The sequence below is a fragment of the Lissotriton helveticus genome, chromosome 10 (genome assembly GCF_964261635.1).
Source record: "Lissotriton helveticus chromosome 10, aLisHel1.1, whole genome shotgun sequence".
Lineage (NCBI taxonomy): Eukaryota > Metazoa > Chordata > Amphibia > Caudata > Salamandridae > Lissotriton > Lissotriton helveticus.
This window is the reverse complement of record NC_136071.1, coordinates 43,095,997-43,116,332: the sequence shown is the minus strand read 5'-3', so window position 1 is coordinate 43,116,332 and position 20,336 is coordinate 43,095,997. Positions and strand designations below refer to the sequence as shown.

The 20,336-nt window shown below is 45.9% G+C and overlaps 1 protein-coding gene across 2 annotated transcripts in view; it reads right to left on the bottom strand.

The window, feature by feature from the left end:
• Positions 1–20,336, bottom strand: part of LOC144785866 (NACHT, LRR and PYD domains-containing protein 3-like) — a 251,221-nt gene that overhangs the window by 142,388 nt on the left and 88,497 nt on the right. For both annotated transcript variants that reach the window (XM_078664719.1, XM_078664720.1), the window contains exon 2: positions 6,837–7,126. In XM_078664719.1, coding sequence (XP_078520845.1) covers positions 6,837–7,110 — 274 coding nt within the window. In that variant the 5' untranslated portion in view covers positions 7,111–7,126. The remainder of the gene's footprint in view (positions 1–6,836; positions 7,127–20,336) is intronic.

Here is a 20,336-nt window from a genome sequence, read left to right as displayed (position 1 = left end):
ATTTATAGGATTCTTATGTAAGACTAGCCGGAAGTTTAATGGCTCAAGTACTACCACTCATGTTGCTTGGCACCGCCTCTGTCCATCACTGTTTTATATGCCGCAGTGTGATGCCCTAAGTAGGATGTGTATGCCCAGACATGAGTCCCGTGCACACTGAGCCACTGGAACCAAGCTATACCAGGCTAGTGAGCCCTAATAAAGATGAAACCAGTCCTTGGTTGCTTGTGGTACAATTTTGGGAGGACCTGACCTGACAGTTTGAACTGGACTGTTCCCATTGGAGCAGGGTCAAGACTGATTTGCACATGGCTGGGTCCAAACTCAATTGGGGTGGTGTGTAAAACTGGGATGCTGCCCTGAGTAACTACCAGTGGCTTAGATTAATCCAAGCATGCCAGCCATCACTTATTTGCTACTTCAATGTGATGCCATAAGTGGGAAGGTATGCCCAGGCGTGGGTCACGTACACACCCTACCACTGTAACCAAGCTACGCCCAACTGATGTGCCCAAATAAGAGCAAAATCAGTACTGGGTTGCTTATCTTCTGGTTCAGGGAAGATCTGGCCTGGCTGTTTGGGCAGGACTGTTCCCATGGAAGCAGGGTCAAGGCTGATTTGCATTTGACTGAGCCACAACTGAGGTGGCATATTGTGAACAATCCAATGACTGGGATGCAGTCCTGAGTAATTACCAGTGGCTTAGAATAATTTCATCGCTTTTTTTTTTCCCGAGCCTGGGCAGTGCATGCACTGCTCTGCAAAGCATGCTCAGTCAGTCAGTCAGTCAGTCAGTCAGTCATAAGCTTTTATTCGATACTCAGAGATATCTTATAAGCACATACATAATACAATCAATACAGTATACAAAAAAGTTTATGCCATAAGAAGTCAGTAAGAAATATTAGAATGTTTAAGAGTGATAAAAGGATATAAAGTCCATTAATAAATTAGCTAAAACAAGAATTAAACAGCTACTGACAATCTCTTACATCGAATATGCCAAAACTGCTTTAAAAATTTAGCTATTCCACAGACTATTGGGGGGGAAGTGTCCGTGCTTAGGATACGCAAGGCTACTAAATGACTGCGTGTGCCCATGTTACGGCAGAGTGGTTTCAGCCAAGAGCTCCTAGGCCTTGCATAATCCGGGCATTCAAATAAAACGTGCACAATAGACTCAATCTTAGTTGGGCAACATGCACAGTTGGGAGAAGTGCGATCCGCTGTTGACCATTTCGATACCAGGGCACCTATCGGGAGGGAACCAACTCTAAATTTAAAGTAAAGAGCACGGTCAAAGGGGAGAGTAATCAAGTCCAAATAAGGTTCAAAGGCCACAGTGTCTTTAATTTGTAAAAAGGTGGCAGTGGACCTGCAGTGATTTGGGCTAGAGATTAGACGCTCAGCAATCCATTTCCAAAAAAGCGCCTTGACAACTTCTTTTGGAGGGGCTGAGCGGGATGACCAACAATCCCCTAGTCCTATATTCTCCAACAGCTTTTTGGTGTCCTTTAGCCATTTTATTTTGGCCCAACCCCCCTGGCTCATTATGTCTCTCAGTGCATCAGCATAGGATTTTAATTCTTCGCACCTCCAAATCCGTGTCCACAACAGGAGCGGGCGAAGCTGGGCCTGATCTTTAATGTTTTTACATCCCGTGTCCATCCTCACAGGTACTGACGGTGTGCTCAGAGGGAGAGCGATGAAGGATTTTAATAGCTTGCTCTCAGCAGTAACTAGGGCATCCAGACGGCAGTGACCCCACAGTTCTGCCCCATACAAGGCTGATGTCGCTACTTTGGCCTTGTAGATGTCAAGTACTGGGGTAAGTGATCTCCTAGTTGAGGCCCTGTATTCCCTCATGAGAGCTCCTCCTACTCTCCTGTGGTTAAGGACCATTTTTTCAATGTGGTTTGCCCAAGTCATCCTGTCCGTAATCCGAATGCCAAGGTAGTCGAATTCGGCTACTTTCTCCAGGGGAATAGAGTTAAGTGTAGGTGGGCGGCCCAATTTTTTAGGTGGGTTAACAACTAGGTATTTGGTTTTGTCCACATTTATTGTTAGCCCTTTTGCAACACAGAACTCCTGGAATCGTGTTAGAAGTTTCTGTAGTCCTTGTGGGGTCTTCGAAATCAGGAGCGTGTCGTCCGCAAAAAGCAGGGTTGGGATGCGGACACCTCCAAGACAGGGGGCGTCAGCTGGTTCTTGTTGAAGGTGTTTTACCACCCCATTCAGATATAACGAGAATAGGGTGGGCGCCAGGACGCAACCCTGTCTTACGCCCCTAGACACTGGTATCTTCTCAGTGAGCTCTCCGTTTTTACCCCAGCGGACCTGTGCAAAAGTGTGGGCATGAAGGCTTATAAGAAGGGACAAAATGTATGGTGGTAGCCCCAACTCACAAAGGACCCTCCAAAGCTCTTCCCGGGGAACTAGATCAAAGGCAGTCTTCAAGTCTATAAAGGCTAAGTAAAGACTGCCCTTGCCCAGTTCCACCACCTTCCACCCCAAGAGGGACAACCTAAACACCTGCTCTATAGTCCCCATACCAGCCCTGAAACCTGCCTGAAAGTCTGATAGGATTTTATTCTCCTCCACCCAATGGAGGATCCTACCAAGGATAGCTTTGCCAGCTATCTTTTGGGTGGAGTCTATCAGACTTATTGGGCGATAGTTTCCCGGGGTTTCCCTGCACCCTTTTTTATAAATGGGGACTACCACCGCCCCTTTCCAGGATTCTGGTACTACTCCTCCCCTCATAATATCATTTAGGAGAGCTGCTATGATCCTTCCCCATTCCATTGGGTAAGCCCTCATCAAATCACCCGGAAGGCCATCCGGGCCCGGTGCCTTGCGTGGTGCCACCCAGCCTATAACCCCCTCAATCTCTAAGGGAGTGAAAAGGTCATAGGCATGAGGTTCGATAGCTAGTGTGAGATCCATCCCCACAGACAGTTCCCCGTCTGGTGGGAGGTATAAAGACCCAAAGTGTTTTGCCCAACTTTGAGGCGGGATGCTGCAGGGTCTCATGGCTGCATCGGATTTGGTCCGTTTCCTTATGAGATTCCAAAACACCCCTGAGTCCCTAATTTTGCTAGCCTGGAGTAGGTCCTCCCAGTATTTTTCTTCCCACTCCCTTCTAGCCGAACTAAGGATCTTTTTGTAAGCCTTCCTAGCCTCATGGATCATACTTTGGGATTTAGATTTAACTGCCTCAACTAGCTTTGCCTTATGGGTCCTGCAGGCTTGGGTATACCACCCCTCAAAAAATTTTTTAGTTCCTGTAATGCCCGGCTTTTTAGAGTACAGGATAAAGACATTGGTTAGGGCTTCAATCAGAGAGAGAAATAACCCACTCACTTTACCCACCCCTTCTAGCGAGGATTCCAAAGATGTTACCGCGCGGTTTAGATAGGATTGAATTTCCCCAACCTTCGCCTCGGATAGGACCAGTTTCGCCCATTTAATTCTTCTACCACATGGGGAGACTTCAGATTCATCTAGTGGTACGAGTGCCTCTTTAAAGTTGACCTTCCTTAGGGGTTGCCACCAATGTTCCATTTCTAGGGAGAGAGGGTTGTGATCGCTTTCTGTCGAAGGGACCACCTGCATGTCCTTCACATAAGGCCATAAGCACACGTCTATTAGGACATAATCCAGCCTAGAGGTGTGCCCTGGTCTGTTGTAGGTATGTGCACCCCCCCTATCCAAGGAAGTCCTCCCATTCGCTGCCCTTAAATTAAATTCAAGAGTAAGGGAGTATATTTGGAGCGCCACCTCTGTCCACTTTTTAATCGGTGCGATGTCCAAAGCCGGGATCCCCCACCTGGCATCCTCCTCATCCTGGTCGAGGGAAACATCCGAGCCCAAAGGCTCGAATGTGCAGTTCATATCACCAACAACCAGGGTGCGGGTCTTATGGGGGGTGTTGTTTAACAGGGTCTCGAGAAGAGCTATCACAGGAGACTTTCTCCCACCCCTTGTACCCCGAGCATACACATTAAAGATGTTTAAAACAATTCTTCCCCTTTGGTCTATAAGGGTAATATTTTGTATGTCCGGGGAACCTGTGGGATAGTCCACCACTCTACAGTTTAAAGATGCCGCGACCCATATAAGAAGGCCGCCCGCTGGGCGGCCTCTCCCAGATTCCGAGGCCCGCGCGGGAGAGGAGTATGAGGAAAAGCCCACCCTATGGACCGGTATCAAACTCCAGGTTTCCTGGAAAAGGCACAAGGAGTGCTTGTTGACCCACGCAGTAAAATCTGGGAGGGCCAGTTTTCCAGCAATCCCTGCGATGTTCCAGCTGAAAACCTTAAAGACTAGGTCCGTCACAGCTGGATAGTCGCTGGGCGCTTGAAAGCCCCTATCCATAGGGCTCCCCCTATATAACCGAGGAGAGCAGGGATCTTGTGGAGTTGTTATAGGGTCTCCCATTCCACTTACAAGGTTTATTTGGGTGGGTGGTGCTTCTACTTGTTCTGCTCTCCTCACTGATTCCAGTCAGCAGGGGCCAATTGCCCACATTTGTTTCTCCCTATCGCCTCCTACAACCCCGGCCCAGTTTTGGCCCGAATTAAGAGAACTTTCTCTTCCTCCAATTGGGCTCACAAGATGCCTAGGGTAAAAATACGAGAGGTCTACCAATTTCACCCCCGGGGCCCCCATATTTTTAATAGGAGTACAAATGGATGGCACCACTCTATAGTCTTGGAAGTTTATAATTACACAGTCTCCTTCCAGCATTTTTTTCCCTTTCCCTACCCATCCCACTCTACGGACACTTAAAATAATGGCGTCCATACCCGGGGGGATTGGTTTATTTGCCTTCAGCCAGTGTATACACTTGTTCTTGAGTGATTGATGGTTTTCCAACTGGCCATCCTTTAGGGGAGGCACATTAACCATGACTGCAACAAATGGTTGACAGTCTGGTGGGAGATTAATTGGGGGGATCCGTCGTGGGCGGATACTGGGGGCCTGTGGGAAGATTGTTGGGGCAGAACATTGTGTTGCAGGCCTGGGGGCTTTCCTAGTCGTTGGGCCGCTGGGTTTACTGCTACCTTCTAATTTTTGTTGGACTGCCTTTTTACCCTCAGTTGTCTGTTGCTGTTTTTGAGAAAGAGATTTTGGCTTATTTTTCTCAGGCTCTTTATTTGTTGGGAGTCCCTTGTGGCTTGGACCTGGTTTCAGATGGGGAGGAGATTTGGGAGTTGGGATTACAAAGCATGCTGTATTGTGGTATGGACTTGAAGCTCCGCATACTCTCCGCCCATATTTTTCATTGGTTTGTGTGATTGTCCTTTGGAAACTGTGGCTTTTCATTGGTCAATAGGCTTAGTAGTCCCTCCTTAGTAGCGCCTTGTCTCAATTTGTAACCTCCCATGACGACACTCCCTGTTACATGTGTCGGTACTCGGCAGGCTTTAATTTCAGCCTCATAGCACAATTTTGCTAAATTGTTTTCTGCTCTTGCAGGCAGGACAAGCTCTCTTGCAACACTTTCTTTTTTATTTTAAAATGGCGGCCACGCCCCTTTAACGACATTATTGTGAAAGCACGTCATGCGGCGGTTTTACAAAATAAGCATTTCTTTGTCAATTTAACAAACAAATGCTTTTTTGTGCACCCATTCAAAAAAGGGAAACAAGCTGGGAGCCCGCAGAAAGGAAGAAAACAGAAGGAAAACTTTACTGATGCTCTCCCCGGCTCAGCAGGGGAGCCAATACTATAATATTCAATGCACTAGGGAAACTCGCCCCATAATGCTTCGCAGGGCCCTTTATTGAAAACGCATTTTTGCCCAAAATTCAACCTGTGGTGGTCCTAGTATGATGGGACCACCACAAAATCATTCCGCGCTGCATGATTTTCTTTTCCAGGTCATCATCTGGGTCCTCATCTGGGCCCAAAAATAATCATCTTTCCCACTGCCAGATGAATTTTAAATCCACTCTCCCATAGTTGGAGCTAATGCTTTACAGCTGGTTGGATGTGTTTAGGGTAACTTTTTGGAAGCCTTACAAGGCATAAGGGAAGTGTAAAGCTTTATTAATGAGATTTTGTTTTCTAGGGGGTAATTGTATAGTTATGTCCTATTGCTTTTTATTAGCTGGTGAAATAAAATGAATGAGTTCCATTGCTGCAGGTGACAAATAAATGCGAGACTGATTGCATTTCTAATGCTTGTTTATACTCAGGAGTCTGCAACATTAGTTAATGTGTTTCTGTAGCATTCCACAAAATACCCTCACAACAGGGTGTTTCATAGTTCAAAGGATTTCATTTTGTTCATGCCATCAGAGTTAAATATCACATGAGGTCACTTCCTGAGGTGTCACAAAGATCAAAGTTGACATTGTATTGCTTCCTGGAAAGCGCAATGACATTTCAGCTACCTCTGACTGTTTCATGAATCTCCATCTTTTCTTCCCTTACTCTCTATTGATCATAGTTACCTTTTAGTGCCTCTCATTCTCACATCTATTTACTGAGCTAGGTTGGTCTTGCATTTTGCCCTAGAGGTTTTAATTTACTTTGCATTTGACCTCCAGTTCTCATGTTATGTTGACTCTTCCTTTATTTCTTCTTCTGTTCCATCTCTACAGCTTTTGTCTCTGTCTTGCCTTGTACTTTGTCCTGCTGGCCTTGGGTCAAGCTTGCTCTTTCTTGCCTTCACTTTAGGTGTCCATATAGTTGTGAAGGACCTCCCTAACCTTGAACAGTGAATAATGTCATATTATACTTCATGCCCCTGTTTCGGCTCAAGTTGCCCTGTTCCTTTACCTTGCATGTGGCTTCCATTCCTCCCATCCAGTAGCGTCTTGCTTACCTTGTAGCTTCCTCTCCAGGTCAGAAGCCAGCTCCCTTTTGTTGATGAGCTGTAGCACCACACTTGTGGTCCTGGTGGCCTCGCCTTCACCAAAGTAGTCAAGTAGTAAGTCAGCTGTACTGAGGGGATCTGCCTTTTCTAGTAGGCTCAGGGGTATGTGCTTCTTACTGTCGCTCGACTGGGTCTCTTGCAGCTTCCGCTTGAACCTTTTAAACTCCACCTCAAGCAGATCTTCGAGTATCTGGGTTAGGAGCTCCCGGGAGGTCATCGCCATAATGACCGTCCATCAGCTGTGAAAGAGATAGAGTGGAAAGAGGGAGAGAGAGAGGAGGAAAGAGACAGAGAAAGAAATACATTCAGTAATTTGTATCCATTCCCAAAGGCTAGTGTAACAAAGGCCTATGCTACTAGTACCAATTGCTCCGCTCTACACACCCATCAGTAGCGTATGATCAGTCAGCTTGCAGCTGATTCACCAACAAACCTTTAAATGTTAGAGGCATGAGGCAGAGCCTCTGCTATTCAGGGCCCCAGACTCTGGAATGTTTAGAACCTCAGCATTAAAGCCTAAACCAATCCCTTGCATTTCAGGAAACTCTTGAAAACAAGACTCTTTAGGAAAATGTTTTGTTGTAAGACACAGGGAATGAAGAATACTGTATTTTGGAATTGACAAGAACTGAGGCATTTACTGCCTGATTAGGGGTCACCTGTCCCACACACAGGGCTCCCTCACCTAACGATCCAGTGCATGTCACCCCTGTCCACCCAATTTATTTATTTATTTATTTATTTATTTCTGACATTTATTGAGCGCGAACGAATACCCGTAGGCATCTCGTACCCCCCCAGCATTACTGCTTTCCAACTGTAGACCCCATCTGTGTCCGAGCAACTTTGTAGCCCTTTACTGCACCCTGTTGGAGTCCCTGTTTAGTTGTTTCACCCGGTAGTACCCGCTTTCCCTCCTGCCATGATTCCTTTAGATTGGCCGGACTCACTCTTGAATCCTTTCTGCAGCTGGATTGGATTTTGTTGCTTGCTTTTGTCACCTTTTGGGTCACAAACTAGTAAAGCCGATATATGCTTTTTCTTACTGTGCGTTGCTGGCTACTCTGCAAGTGCATGCATTGATTATCACTGTGATTGTACCACATTCACAAGAAATGCTAACTCAGGGGCTGATTATGATGGCGGTCGGACATCGTTTCGGAGACGGGAACGCCCGACTTGCTGTCGCAAAAAACAACAAGTGATGGACTGAATGTGGATCAATGTCACACACTCCCCCAGTCAAAAGATCTGGGCCCAAATCCATCGTTTTTTTGCACTCCACACCACCCTGGGTCAGATAATGGCTTTATGCAAATCAGCTCTGACCCTGTTGCCCCATGGGAACAGTCCAGTCCGAACTACAACAGCCATATCTTTCCCAGACCGGAATCAAGCATCCGAGGACCGGACCGGTTTCGAGGTAACACCTCTCTTCAGCCCGGCTAGCTTGACTCCAAGTGGTGTGGAGTGCCTGGGACCCACGTCTGGGCATCCCCAGCGCACTTAGGGCGGCAATTGCAAAAAACAACAAGTGATGGACTGAATGTGGATCAATGTCACACACTCCCCCAGTCAAAAGATCTGGGCCCAAATCCATCGTTTTTTTGCACTCCACACCACCCTGGGTCAGATAATGGCTTTATGCAAATCAGCTCTGACCCTGTTGCCCCATGGGAACAGTCCAGTCCGAACTACAACAGCCATATCTTTCCCAGACCGGAATCAAGCATCCGAGGACCGGACCGGTTTCGAGGTAACACCTCTCTTCAGCCCGGCTAGCTTGACTCCAAGTGGTGTGGAGTGCCTGGGACCCACGTCTGGGCATCCCCAGCGCACTTAGGGCGGCAATTGCAAAAAACAACAGGTGATGGACTGAATGTGGATCAATGTCACACACTCCCCCAGTCAAAAGATCTGGGCCCAAATCCATCGTTTTTTTGCACTCCACACCACCCTGGGTCAGATAATGGCTTTATGCAAATCAGCTCTGACCCTGTTGCCCCATGGGAACAGTCCAGTCCGAACTACAACAGCCATATCTTTCCCAGACCGGAATCAAGCATCCGAGGACCGGACCGGTTTCGAGGTAACACCTCTCTTCAGCCCGGCTAGCTTGACTCCAAGTGGTGTGGAGTGCCTGGGACCCACGTCTGGGCATCCCCAGCGCACTTAGGGCGGCAATTGCAAAAAACAACAAGTGATGGACTGAATGTGGATCAATGTCACACACTCCCCCAGTCAAAAGATCTGGGCCCAAATCCATCGTTTTTTTGCACTCCACACCACCCTGGGTCAGATAATGGCTTTATGCAAATCAGCTCTGACCCTGTTGCCCCATGGGAACAGTCCAGTCCGAACTACAACAGCCATATCTTTCTTGCTGTCGGCAGTTCTGCCGTTGGTATTACAATGTGACCACCTTCAAGGCGGTCGCAAAGTGTATTTTTTTGTATTGTGACGTGTGCTGCTTGCTGCAGCACATGCCGCAGTACAAAAAATACACTTTTGGCATATCCCTGCACTATGTGGCAGGCACCATGCAGTGCCATGTCAGAGGGCCAGGGTGGAAGGAGGACCCGCTAGGAGGCCCCAATGTCATTTTCTGCCAGGCTTCTCATGGCGGGTTTACTACCATACAACGGCCGTCGGAAACTAACATTGTAATGCCTACGGCAGTGCCGCAGCAGGTACCGGCATTATTGTAGGTATTACAAACCATCCGACAGGCTCCTTCAGCCTGTCGGATTAGTGTCAGATTGTCTTTTTGCCCCGACCATCCGTCTGCCATCCTAATGTGGTGGGCGGTAAAAAGTATTACAATGGTGGACGGGCTGTCTGTGGCGGTCCCACCGTCATCGTAATCAATCCCAAAGTTTGTTAAAGAAAATAATTAATTTTGGAGTACACCTCACATTTGAATGCTCTCCCCTTGGGTGCCCATTTTTCAGGCTTTATTATCTTGACCAATGCCGGCAGTGGTTACAAGCAATATGCAATGTTTTATAAAAGCGACAAATCAAAAATGTGAGGAAAAGAGTGAGAGGGGAAAAGTCAGGAGAGAGAATAGGCCCTAGGCTATGGGGCTAATTGGCACATCTGGAGGAATAGAGTGTTGGCTTGAAAGAGACACTAGGATCAGTTAGCCTACATAATTTTTTCAAACATTTGCCATTTGTTGGCTTATATTCCTCGTTCTATTGAGTTTCTTCATTCATTGATTTCTTTGTATGTAATGTTGTGTTTTTGTAACGATTCTGTGTAGGATGATCTATGTTAGTTTGTAACTTTATGTAGTATGAACAATAGTGTAAATATCAGAGTGTATAGTGTGTTTTGTTTTTTTGCTATTTAATGTGTAGTAGAAATGTAAAGAAAAATTATTTAAAAAGTGGCATGAAATAATGATGCCAGGGTCTGGTCATAATAAATAGTCCTCTGACCCCAAAAGTCGTCTTTACTTTTAGTAAGTGTGGTTTAGGCAATTTCTTGTTGTATACTTTAAAAAGGGTCCAGCCTTCACCACGTCCTAAAGGACCTAACTGCTTGGGGTTCACACTAGGCTATGGGGCTGGCACAGAGGCAGACCTAGTCTCAATGTCGGCCCCTTCCTTTTCCAGTGATTGTTAGTCACAGCTTGTAACCACAACATTTTGATGCCTCCACTTTGTTCTACTGCTCACTTCCTCCATCTTCTAGTTCCAGCGGCAGCAGAGCTCTAGCAGAGTTTCGGCCGCATGAGTCGAGGCTTGGAGGACTGCCTCAGGCTGCAGCTGACAGCACACTCTTCAGACCCAGGAAGCTGGAGAGAGCTGGCAAAAAGTGCCATCTTATGGATTTTGAGGGCCTCTGCACAGAACAAATGTGAATTTCATCACCCATTTCCTTTTAATGCCAAACAATACTAAATTATATGTTAAACTCTAGCAGGGTCATACAAGAACAGCTGAAATGTCTTTCGCGGGACCCCAAAATCCTTAAAAGGACATAGGGTAGAAAGCCAGAGCCAGTGGTAGCATTAGGCAGACAAGGTGTGGGATTTTGAAATAGAAGAGACACATCAAATAGAGAGAAAGTTCACTTTCCTAGGGGGCCCCTTAGAAGGTGAGGCCCTGAGGAATGTATGACATTACAACGCATGCTTTTACCACGCATGCCTTTACAACGCGGTTTTTACAACGCATGCCATTACAACGCATAGCGCTTTTGGGTGCTGGATAGTGAATAGTTTAATTTACTATTCCAACTCCAGTCCCCGTGGATAGTAGGGAAGGTGTTGGATAGTAAATTAAATCTATTCACTATCCTAGAGCGCCCCCCAGCGCAATGCGTTGTAATGGTTTGCGTTGTAAAAGTTGTGTCGTAAAGGCACTGCGTGGTAAAATTTGCATTGTAAAGGATGTTTCCCGGCCCTGAGCAAATGCCCACTTTGCCATGCCTTAACCCCTTCGCTGCGGCGGCTATTCCGCCACAGCGCTAAGGGGGAGGCGGGGCCACGCGGCGCTCCCGTACTCGTGACGGAACCGCTCCGTCACGGCCCTCGGGTGAGCTGTGCTTGTGACGGAACGGTTCCATCACGGCCACGTCCGCTCTTTAGAACGTCAGCACAGGCGCGGAATTTGCGCCGCGTGGGCGCGGCGAGCGGGCCGTGACGGAACCGTTCTGTCACCAGCACAGCCCACCCGAAGCTCGTGACGGAACGGTTCCGTCACGAGCATGGGAGGGGTTAAAAAGTCTTTGCTGGTGTATTCATCAAGGTAAACAACACTACACATTGTGTAAGGTAGTAAGGGGACCCCCCCCCCCAGGTTAATTCTTGGCCTGGAACTGTCATTCCTGCTTTGCAAGGGGGCGCGTTACTAGGGCGTGGGAAAGGGTGCAGTAGTAGGGTACTGACATTACCTCCAACACGCTTCCTTCTATAACTGGGTGCAAAATGTGCCTTTACTATTCATGCATTAACTGGGGCAAATCCTGTCTCTACCGATTAGCTGGGTGGCAGCCAAGTGAGGGGTGGAAATGTCCAATAGCCAGGGAGGAAAGGGGCTTCACATACTCAGAAATCTATATAACCATGGATCAGACGTTATTCTATGACTGAAAGCTAGGGAGGTCCTGGAAGGCCACAGAGAAGACGCGGGTCACTGGCGCCAGCCGCCACTGTCCTTAATGGGCAGGGTGGTTCTTTATAGGATGGTACACTTGCCTATGTTCCTCCAAGCCCTACAAAACTCTGCTTTCAGGTTCCTGAGCATTTCCTTGGGATGGTGGAAGGCGAAACCAGGCTGCTGCTGTGGGATGGTGGAGAGTCGCGAATAGCACTCTAGACACAAATAATTCTTTCGATAGGGGCGTAGCCCTCCTGGACCTCTGTGCATGCCATTGGGTGACCCGATTGGTGAGCAGGGAGAGACCTCATTGAATGGGAAAGAAAGGCCAATACAGCACTGTACAAATTCCTATTAATACAATATATTACATGGGAGCCTGCAATCCCTGTATAAAAGACCCTGTAATAAGGATATGGTATAGTTGCTCAACTGGGATGTATGATGTTTAAACGCATGCTTTTACAACGCATGCCATTACGATGCAGGTTTTACAATGCAAGTCATTACAACGACTTGCGTTGGGGGGCGCTGGATAGTGAATAGTTTAATTTACTATTCCAACTCCAGTCCCCGTGGATAGTAGGGAAGGTGTTGGATAGTAATTAAACTATTCCCTATCCTAGAGCGCCCCCCAGCGCAATGCGTTGTAATAACTTGCGTTGCAAAAGTTCAGTCGTAATGGTAGTGCGTTGTAAAAGTTGCGTTGTAAAGGATGTTCCCCGCTCAACTGTAATAAGTTACTACTGGAGCCAAAGTCAGCATCTAAGGTGGAGGGCTGGTCACACAGCACACTTACAGCTGCAGTTTAAGCAAGGAAAAGGAAAACTACATGTTTGATCTTTTAATCTGTTTTGCAAAATTAACATTAATCGTCAGAAAGCTGTTTATGGCAATATGTTTATTTTTTCTTGCTGTAGGTCATTAAAAGGAAAATTGAATCTCTGCAGATTTTCTGCTCATTCTGAGCTGCACTGTTTTTAATTTGACATACCGATTCGGACATCTTTTGCAACATATTACTTAATGCTTTTCAATTAGTTTAATTTGGCAGAACAGATTTTGCTTTTATACTTCATGTCTGTAGCTATACTATCTCTTTCATATGAAAGAGCAAACCACCAGCGCTTGAAACATGTTTGGGAAGATGGTGGTGCAACCATGTATTACAAGGGATAAAGGGCCATATGTATCAAGCAAATTCGCATTCGCAAGCGCCGAAATTCTGCGAATGTTGGCGTTTGCGAATGCGAATTTGCAAAATGGTATGTATTAAGGAAACTTGGTGCAAAATAAGGAATCGCAAAATTTGCGATTCCTTATTTTGCAATTGCATTTAAGGAATCGCAATTTTTGCGATTCCTTAAATGCAATGTATGTAGCAAAAAAGAAATGCAAACTGTCCTTAAGAAATCGCAAATTGCCACCAACTTCAAGTTGGTGGTGATTTGCAAATTCCTTGAAAAATGCACATTTTTGCACTTTTCAAAGTGCCATGTGAAGCACATACATGCCCTTAGGGCATGTATTTTTGCCACATGTGCACCCATGCTTATTTCAGGGGTGCAACAGGGTGTCCTTTGGACACACCTGCACCCTTGAAATTATTCTCAATTTGCGATTCTCAAATTGCGAATCGCAAATTGAGATTAACTTTCCATTCATTCCTACGGGCCTCCTGGCCCATAGAAATGAATGGGAAAGTATTCCTTAATTGCGATTCGCAATATGCTAATCGCAATTAAGGAATACTAAGAATTTGCAAAAAAATTGCGAATTTGTACATACATCCCAATTTGCTATTCTGAAATAGCGATTTCTAAAAAATCGCTATTTCAGAATCGCAAATGTGTACCTTGATACATATGCCCCTAAATACCCTCTTTCGTTCATTAAAGTTTATTTCCAGTCACCTGGGAGTTTCATGACCTGGTGAAGGAACTCTGGCTTCGGCCTCTTTCCTTTATATGGCCATTGAAGTCTATTGTGGCTTTCAAAATCCTTATAATGTACAGCAGTGGGTACTTTATCCTGTATATATATATATGTTTACAATGGGTAAACATACAAATCGTGCAATAATAAAGCAAAAAAGGCCCAAAGTACTGTGTGTGTGCACTCATTCATTGCATGCCCCTTTTGCAGTGTGCATGCTTATTTACCCCATTCACTTACGCTACACAGTATGGGGCTGATATGACAACATTTTCCATGGCTGTTGGGTTCCCAGCCTGCTCTGGACGAAGGAGCAATAGTTTGCATGCCGGGCGTAGACAAGCTCGTTGAGACTCTGGCGTATATATGCTGCCAAGCACTTTACAGTCATTCTTGCTAATTACCCAGATGTGGCCTGCTGAAGGCCCAGGGACAATTTCAGCCCTGCTGCGAAACATGTCTGACATCTTGCAACTGGCCCCATGACTGTCTAAGAAACACTGTGATCACACCCTTGCATGTGGAACAAAAATGTGCCACAGCGTCCACAGTGACTCCCACAGGGTTTTCCAGTGTGTGCTGCAACAAGTGCCAAGTGGACCCTTCCTACTCGGAAGGAGGAGTGTGGCTCAATGGTTAGAGTGGCAGGCCCTGATGCAGAGTTCTGGCCAAGGACCAGGGTTTGATTCCCACCTCGGCGGGGTCTCGGGCTCAATTTCCTCGGACCAGATAATTCTCGCCTCGGTGCCTATTCTAATCACGGGCCCCACGCTGCAACTCTGGGCAATAGCTTGCTTAGCCTCCACACCGGCCCCAACAGTGCTAAGGATGCCTGGCTTCACCCTGGGGGTGCCCAGGAGTGGACAATTCACAGGGAAAGCCAGGAGGGGTTCCACAGCGGTATGAGTATCAGCGCCAGGAAGCCGAATAGGCAACACTGCAAGGTGACCGTCTGTTGACAGTGTGCTCTATAAGTACCATGACATTTACATTTACTCACCTTTGACCCGCAGTGATTTTGCACAGTGTCTGCTCATCGTCTTTTCGGATGACTGGGTATTTTCCCCTTTCTAAAAAAAATCTAAGTATAGATTGAGCCACCAGCCAGTTGCCTCGCCTTTAATGATCTTTACACAGCGCTAGCTAATCATTTTCTCTCGCTATTATTTCTGAAATCCTCCCAAATACAATTATAGACCTTTTTTACGCCCAGTTGAGGCTCCGAGTACCCGAATGCGGGGCCATATTATCAAGAAAGGGCAATACATTATCGCCGCTTTTATTGGCAGGTAACTGCCGCTAAAGCGGCGATAATGGGCTTGATAATATGCCCTTGTGAATTCCCATAGAAGCCCAGTTTCAGGTGTTAACCTGGGCTTCTATGGGAATTCACAAGGGCATATTATCGCCGCTTTAGCAGCAGTTTCCTGCCGATAAAAGCGGCGATAATGTATCGCCCTTGCTTGATAATATGGCCTGCGGAGTCTGCTAATTCCCAGTGCTAACTCAGACAGTGTTCTGAGACATGACGTACTCCCACCCTTTTGACCATGAGACCAGAGCTACTCCCCACACCTCACCCTGAGCCTGTGAGCTTCTCCCAACTCCTCACCTGCAGCCTGTGAGCTACCCACCCTGAGCCTGTGAGCTACTTTCCACGTCTCACCTTCGGGCTCTGTGCTACACCCTATTCAAGAGCTATGTTCTCTACCTCTCCTTCCCTTCTCTTAAGGTCTTATTACGTCTACGGCAGTCCATGGGACCGCCTTGCGTAATTGTGGAGGCGGTCTGACCACCGCCACACTGCAGGACCACCCGCAGTATTATAAGTGTGGAGGTCAGACCGCCACTGAACCACTGCTACCACCGCGGATCAAGTATCCTGTGGCGGTCTGGAAGTGCTTCGAAGCCAAAATATGCTGGCGGTGCAGCATCGGCACAGCCGAGCATATTTTGAGTTGCTTCTCCACCTGCTTTTTGATGGCGGTTGCACTGCCATGAAAAGGGTGGCGGTGAGACAACGAGGCCCCTGTGTATGGAGGTGCATGCAGGGGGGCATATGTTGTGCCCCCCTGTAGATTTGCACCTCGGTTCCTGCACTGGAAGGAACAACATGGTGCATTCATTCCCTTGCAGGAACGTGCACTGGTGGTCCTGCAGTGGTGCTGTTTAAAGCTCACAATGAGCCTTTAAACAGCACCGCCACTGGACCACCACCCACCCAGCAGATCACAAAATGACTTGTATTGAGGTGGGCGGTGAGTTTCGGCTCTCCTGGAGTGGGACAATGGCATGCTGCCTGCTGTAGGGCAGTCAAAACTCATAATCAGGCCCTTAGACTCAGATCTCTCCATCTCAATTTCTTACTGTGTGTGTGAACTCTTCGGATGTATGTCATTACCACGCATGCTTTTACAACGCATGCCTTTACCACGCAACTTTCACAACGCAAGTCGTTACAACGACTTGCGTTGGGGGGTGCTGGATAGTGAATAATTGAATTTACTATTCCAACTCCAGTCCCTGTGGATAGTAGGGAAGGTTTTGGATAGTAAATGAACTATTCCCTATCCTAGAGCGCCCCCCAGCGCAAGTCGTTGTAACGACCTGCGTTGTAAAAGTTGCATGATAAAGGTACTGCGTTGTAAAAGTTGCGTTGTAAACTCTGTTCCCCGAACTCTTCCACTAGTTCTGCTCTTCTCAGTTTATCTACACCGGAGCACTTTATGCTTGGGTGAGGTTGTACTTTTCCAGTCCTGTACATACATGTGGAAGTCAGTGTATGTCTTGCCCCTTGGAGATGCTTGGTTAGCACATGTCTCCAGTGATCACGCGAGGTGTGCTGCCTCCCACTGCCCTCAGATTTCAGGATCATTGCCCGATTTGTCTAATTGTGCCTCTCCATGCTTCCAAGCCTCAGTCAGCCGAAAGAGTTCAATAAAATCGAAATTAATCAAGAGGCGCGAAAAGTGGTGTGAAGAGAGAGCAGAGAAAAAGAGATAAAGGGGGAAAAAGAGACAAGGCGAGCAGAGATGAGAGTAGTGAGCAGAGAGCAAGAGAGAAAGAATTTGAACAAGACTAAGAAAAAGAGGTGCAAACACAGGTGTGGACAGAGAGAAGGCAGGGGCATATTAACAAGCACAAGGCGATTATAATCGCTAAACGAGCTTAGCGCGTTTTTGATTACTGCCTTGTATCGTTGGTTTACATCGCCCTGTTAGTGGCGTATTTACAATGCTTAGCGCACGGGCGATGTCAATTCCAGAGATACACGGCGATAATCATCATTAGCGTGTGAAATCCGGCGATGATTTCACACGCTAATGAAAAGCTTGTGAATATGGGAGTGTGGACTTATTTTATCAATCCACCTCCATTAAAAAGACAGCCAAGTCAGGATTTTACCTGACATTAGATGACAGCGATAAACGCGGTTGTTAATAGGGCGATGTTGCTTTTGGCAATGGATTCCATGTGGATTCGGTGAGGAACGCCTACTTTGCATGTGATTAGCGATAAATATCACTCACATGCAAAGTAGAAAAAAATGCAGCTACCTCAAGGAAACTCACGCTACAGCTTGTTTGCGAACCCTTTGTAATAGTGAGCTAAAAAAATCGCCGCTTTTCCGGCGCTATGTGCCGGAAATGCGGCGTTAGGTCTCTTGATAATATGCCCCCAAGACAGACTAAGGGAAGACAGGAAGGGAAAGCGAAAACAAAAGAAACATAAAAAGACAAAATATAAAGGTTGGGACTGCGTGGAAAATGTGTAAGAGGAGAGAGACAAGACCATAGATAGAGAAATTACAAAACTTGGAGGTAGTGTGAGAGAGAGGAGAACGATAATGGAGGGAATCCAAGCGAGTATGGTATAGTGGATTGCAGAGAGATAAAATAGATAATAAAGAGGTATGGAAAGAGGAATGGAAGTAAAAAAGGGAGAGAAAACGGAAAGTGCAGTGAGAAGAAGGCAGACAGAGGGATGGAATACAGAGAAAACGAGCAATAGAATGAACTATAAAGAGATAGAGAGAGACAGAGCGAGAGAAACAGAGTATGAGAGAGAGGACCTGAGGGAGAAAAGCACAACCAAGCAAAAAATACTCCTTAACCGCATGCGAGCTGCGGCTATTTTCGCGCTGCGCGGCTTTTTTCAAAAAGCCGCGTTACATGACGAGCTCAGCTCGTCAGCAGCGTGCGAGCGGCGCAACTGATGACGAGCTGTGCTTGTCATCAGCGCCGAAGTGGTTAACTAAACACAGCCAACAAAATACAGAAATCGACAAGACTTCAAAACAAACTGAAATAGAAAAAAAAGATTGCATCAATGCAACCCGAAATAGAAAAAATACTGCATCAATGCAACCCAAAATGGAAAAAATATTGCATCAATGCAAACCAAAATTAATGAAGTACTGCATCAATGCAACTCGAAAGGAAAGAAATACTGCAACAATACAAACCGAAATGGAAAAATTACTGCATCAATACAACCAGAAATGGAAATAAATACTGCATCAATTCAACCCGAAATGGTAATAAATACTGCATCGATGCAACCCGAAATGGTAATAAATACTGCATCGATGCAACCCGAAATGGAAAAAATACTGCATCAATGCAAACTAAAATGAAAAAAATACTGCATCAATGCTACCCGAAATGGAAATAAATACTGCATCAATGCAACCCGAAATGGCATGAAATACTGCATCAATGCAACCGGAAATGGAATGAAATACTGTATGAATGCAACCCGAAATGGAATGAAATACTGTATGAATGCAACCCAAAATGGAATGAAATACTGCATCAATGCAACCGGAAATGAAAATAAATACTGCATCAATGCTACCCGAAATGGAATGAAATACTGCATGAATGCAACCGGAAAGGAAAATAAATACTGCATCAATGCAACCCGAAATGGAAATAAATACTACACCAATGCAACCCAAAATGGAATGAAACACTGCATCAATTCAACCCAAAATGGAACGCAAACATTCTATTAAATAGTGCTAATGGTAAAACAAAGGGGCGATTTGCTGGAATAATTACATTTAGGTACCACTTCGGCAGCAATGTGATAGACCAAGATACATTATAAAGACGTTCATTATTAGCTATAACTCAACCTTCAGAATCACAACAATACAATCAACTGGATACATCCGCGGGAGATAAACTAGAATTCACAATACTAAAAACTATGCAAACTTCCAGTGAAGTCAAAAGGGGAGTCCAGAGCAGAGACTAATGTGAAAACAGTTAGCACAAAAAAGACAACAGCTGCTTTCAGCAGGCAGAAGTCACTCATGATGCAGGAAACCACTAGAACGCACAAGCGTCCTGAAGAAGGCCCCTAGCCCAGGAATAAATACAGCACCGCCACAGAGAGGAAACATGAGATACCACAGAAAACGTGGTTTGATTCAATTGCACAACCTGCACGCAGACCGGCGTAAGCAGTCTGAGCAGACGAAGAAAAGGCAACCAGGACTTACAAAATGAAGAGAAACGAACTGATTTTAAATTGCCTTTCGTATAACGTTTGTTACCATTGATTGATTGACTGTATATACTAATATGAATGTTTTTATACTGTCTTTTATGATTTTAAGTAATCGAATAAAGTATTTTGACTGACTGACTGAAGAGAAACACCTTCCATCAGCCACGTTCTAGAGTAAATGGAGACTAGAAAAACAAAGGAGAGGGGAAGGGGCGGGGTGTCACAGACAGGAACGTGAAGGTTAGGACATTTTTTAAATCCTAACAAAGTCTAGAAAATAACAGCTAGGACAGTGGCCAGATGAACACAGTAATGAAAGGGGCATCCAGTGAGAAGTAGAGCGCCTGCCCTCTTACCCAATCTTACATCATCATGAATGACCAGCAATAAAAAGGTCCCTGTTTATGACATTTGGTTGGGTTGTAAAACCTATTGTGACATCAGCACTAGATGGACCCTTAAAGAAATGCTCAAAAGCAACACCTTCGCATTACAGCCAACTTCAGTGGATCGATGGAATCTCCTTACTTCTTCACAGGCCATTGATGGAATTTAAAGCTATTTGGACAAGTTGTTACCCAGCTGCTGGTGAGCCATGGTATCCAGCTGGAATGTACTGTATATATATATATATATATATATATATATATATATATATATATATATATATATATATATATATATATATATATATATATATAGCTTCCAAACTTGCCCAGATATGAGGCCGCACTCGTTCAGAGGTGAGTCACAAACTGTTTATTTCAGACACAGTCAGCTTCTCTTCCCTAATAGTGTCCCCTGGCCTGACGCGTTTCAGGGAATCCTTTCCCTTTCTTCAGAGGCCCGCAAGAGCAGTCTTCATTGCGTGCAGTTGCACTGTCCCCTG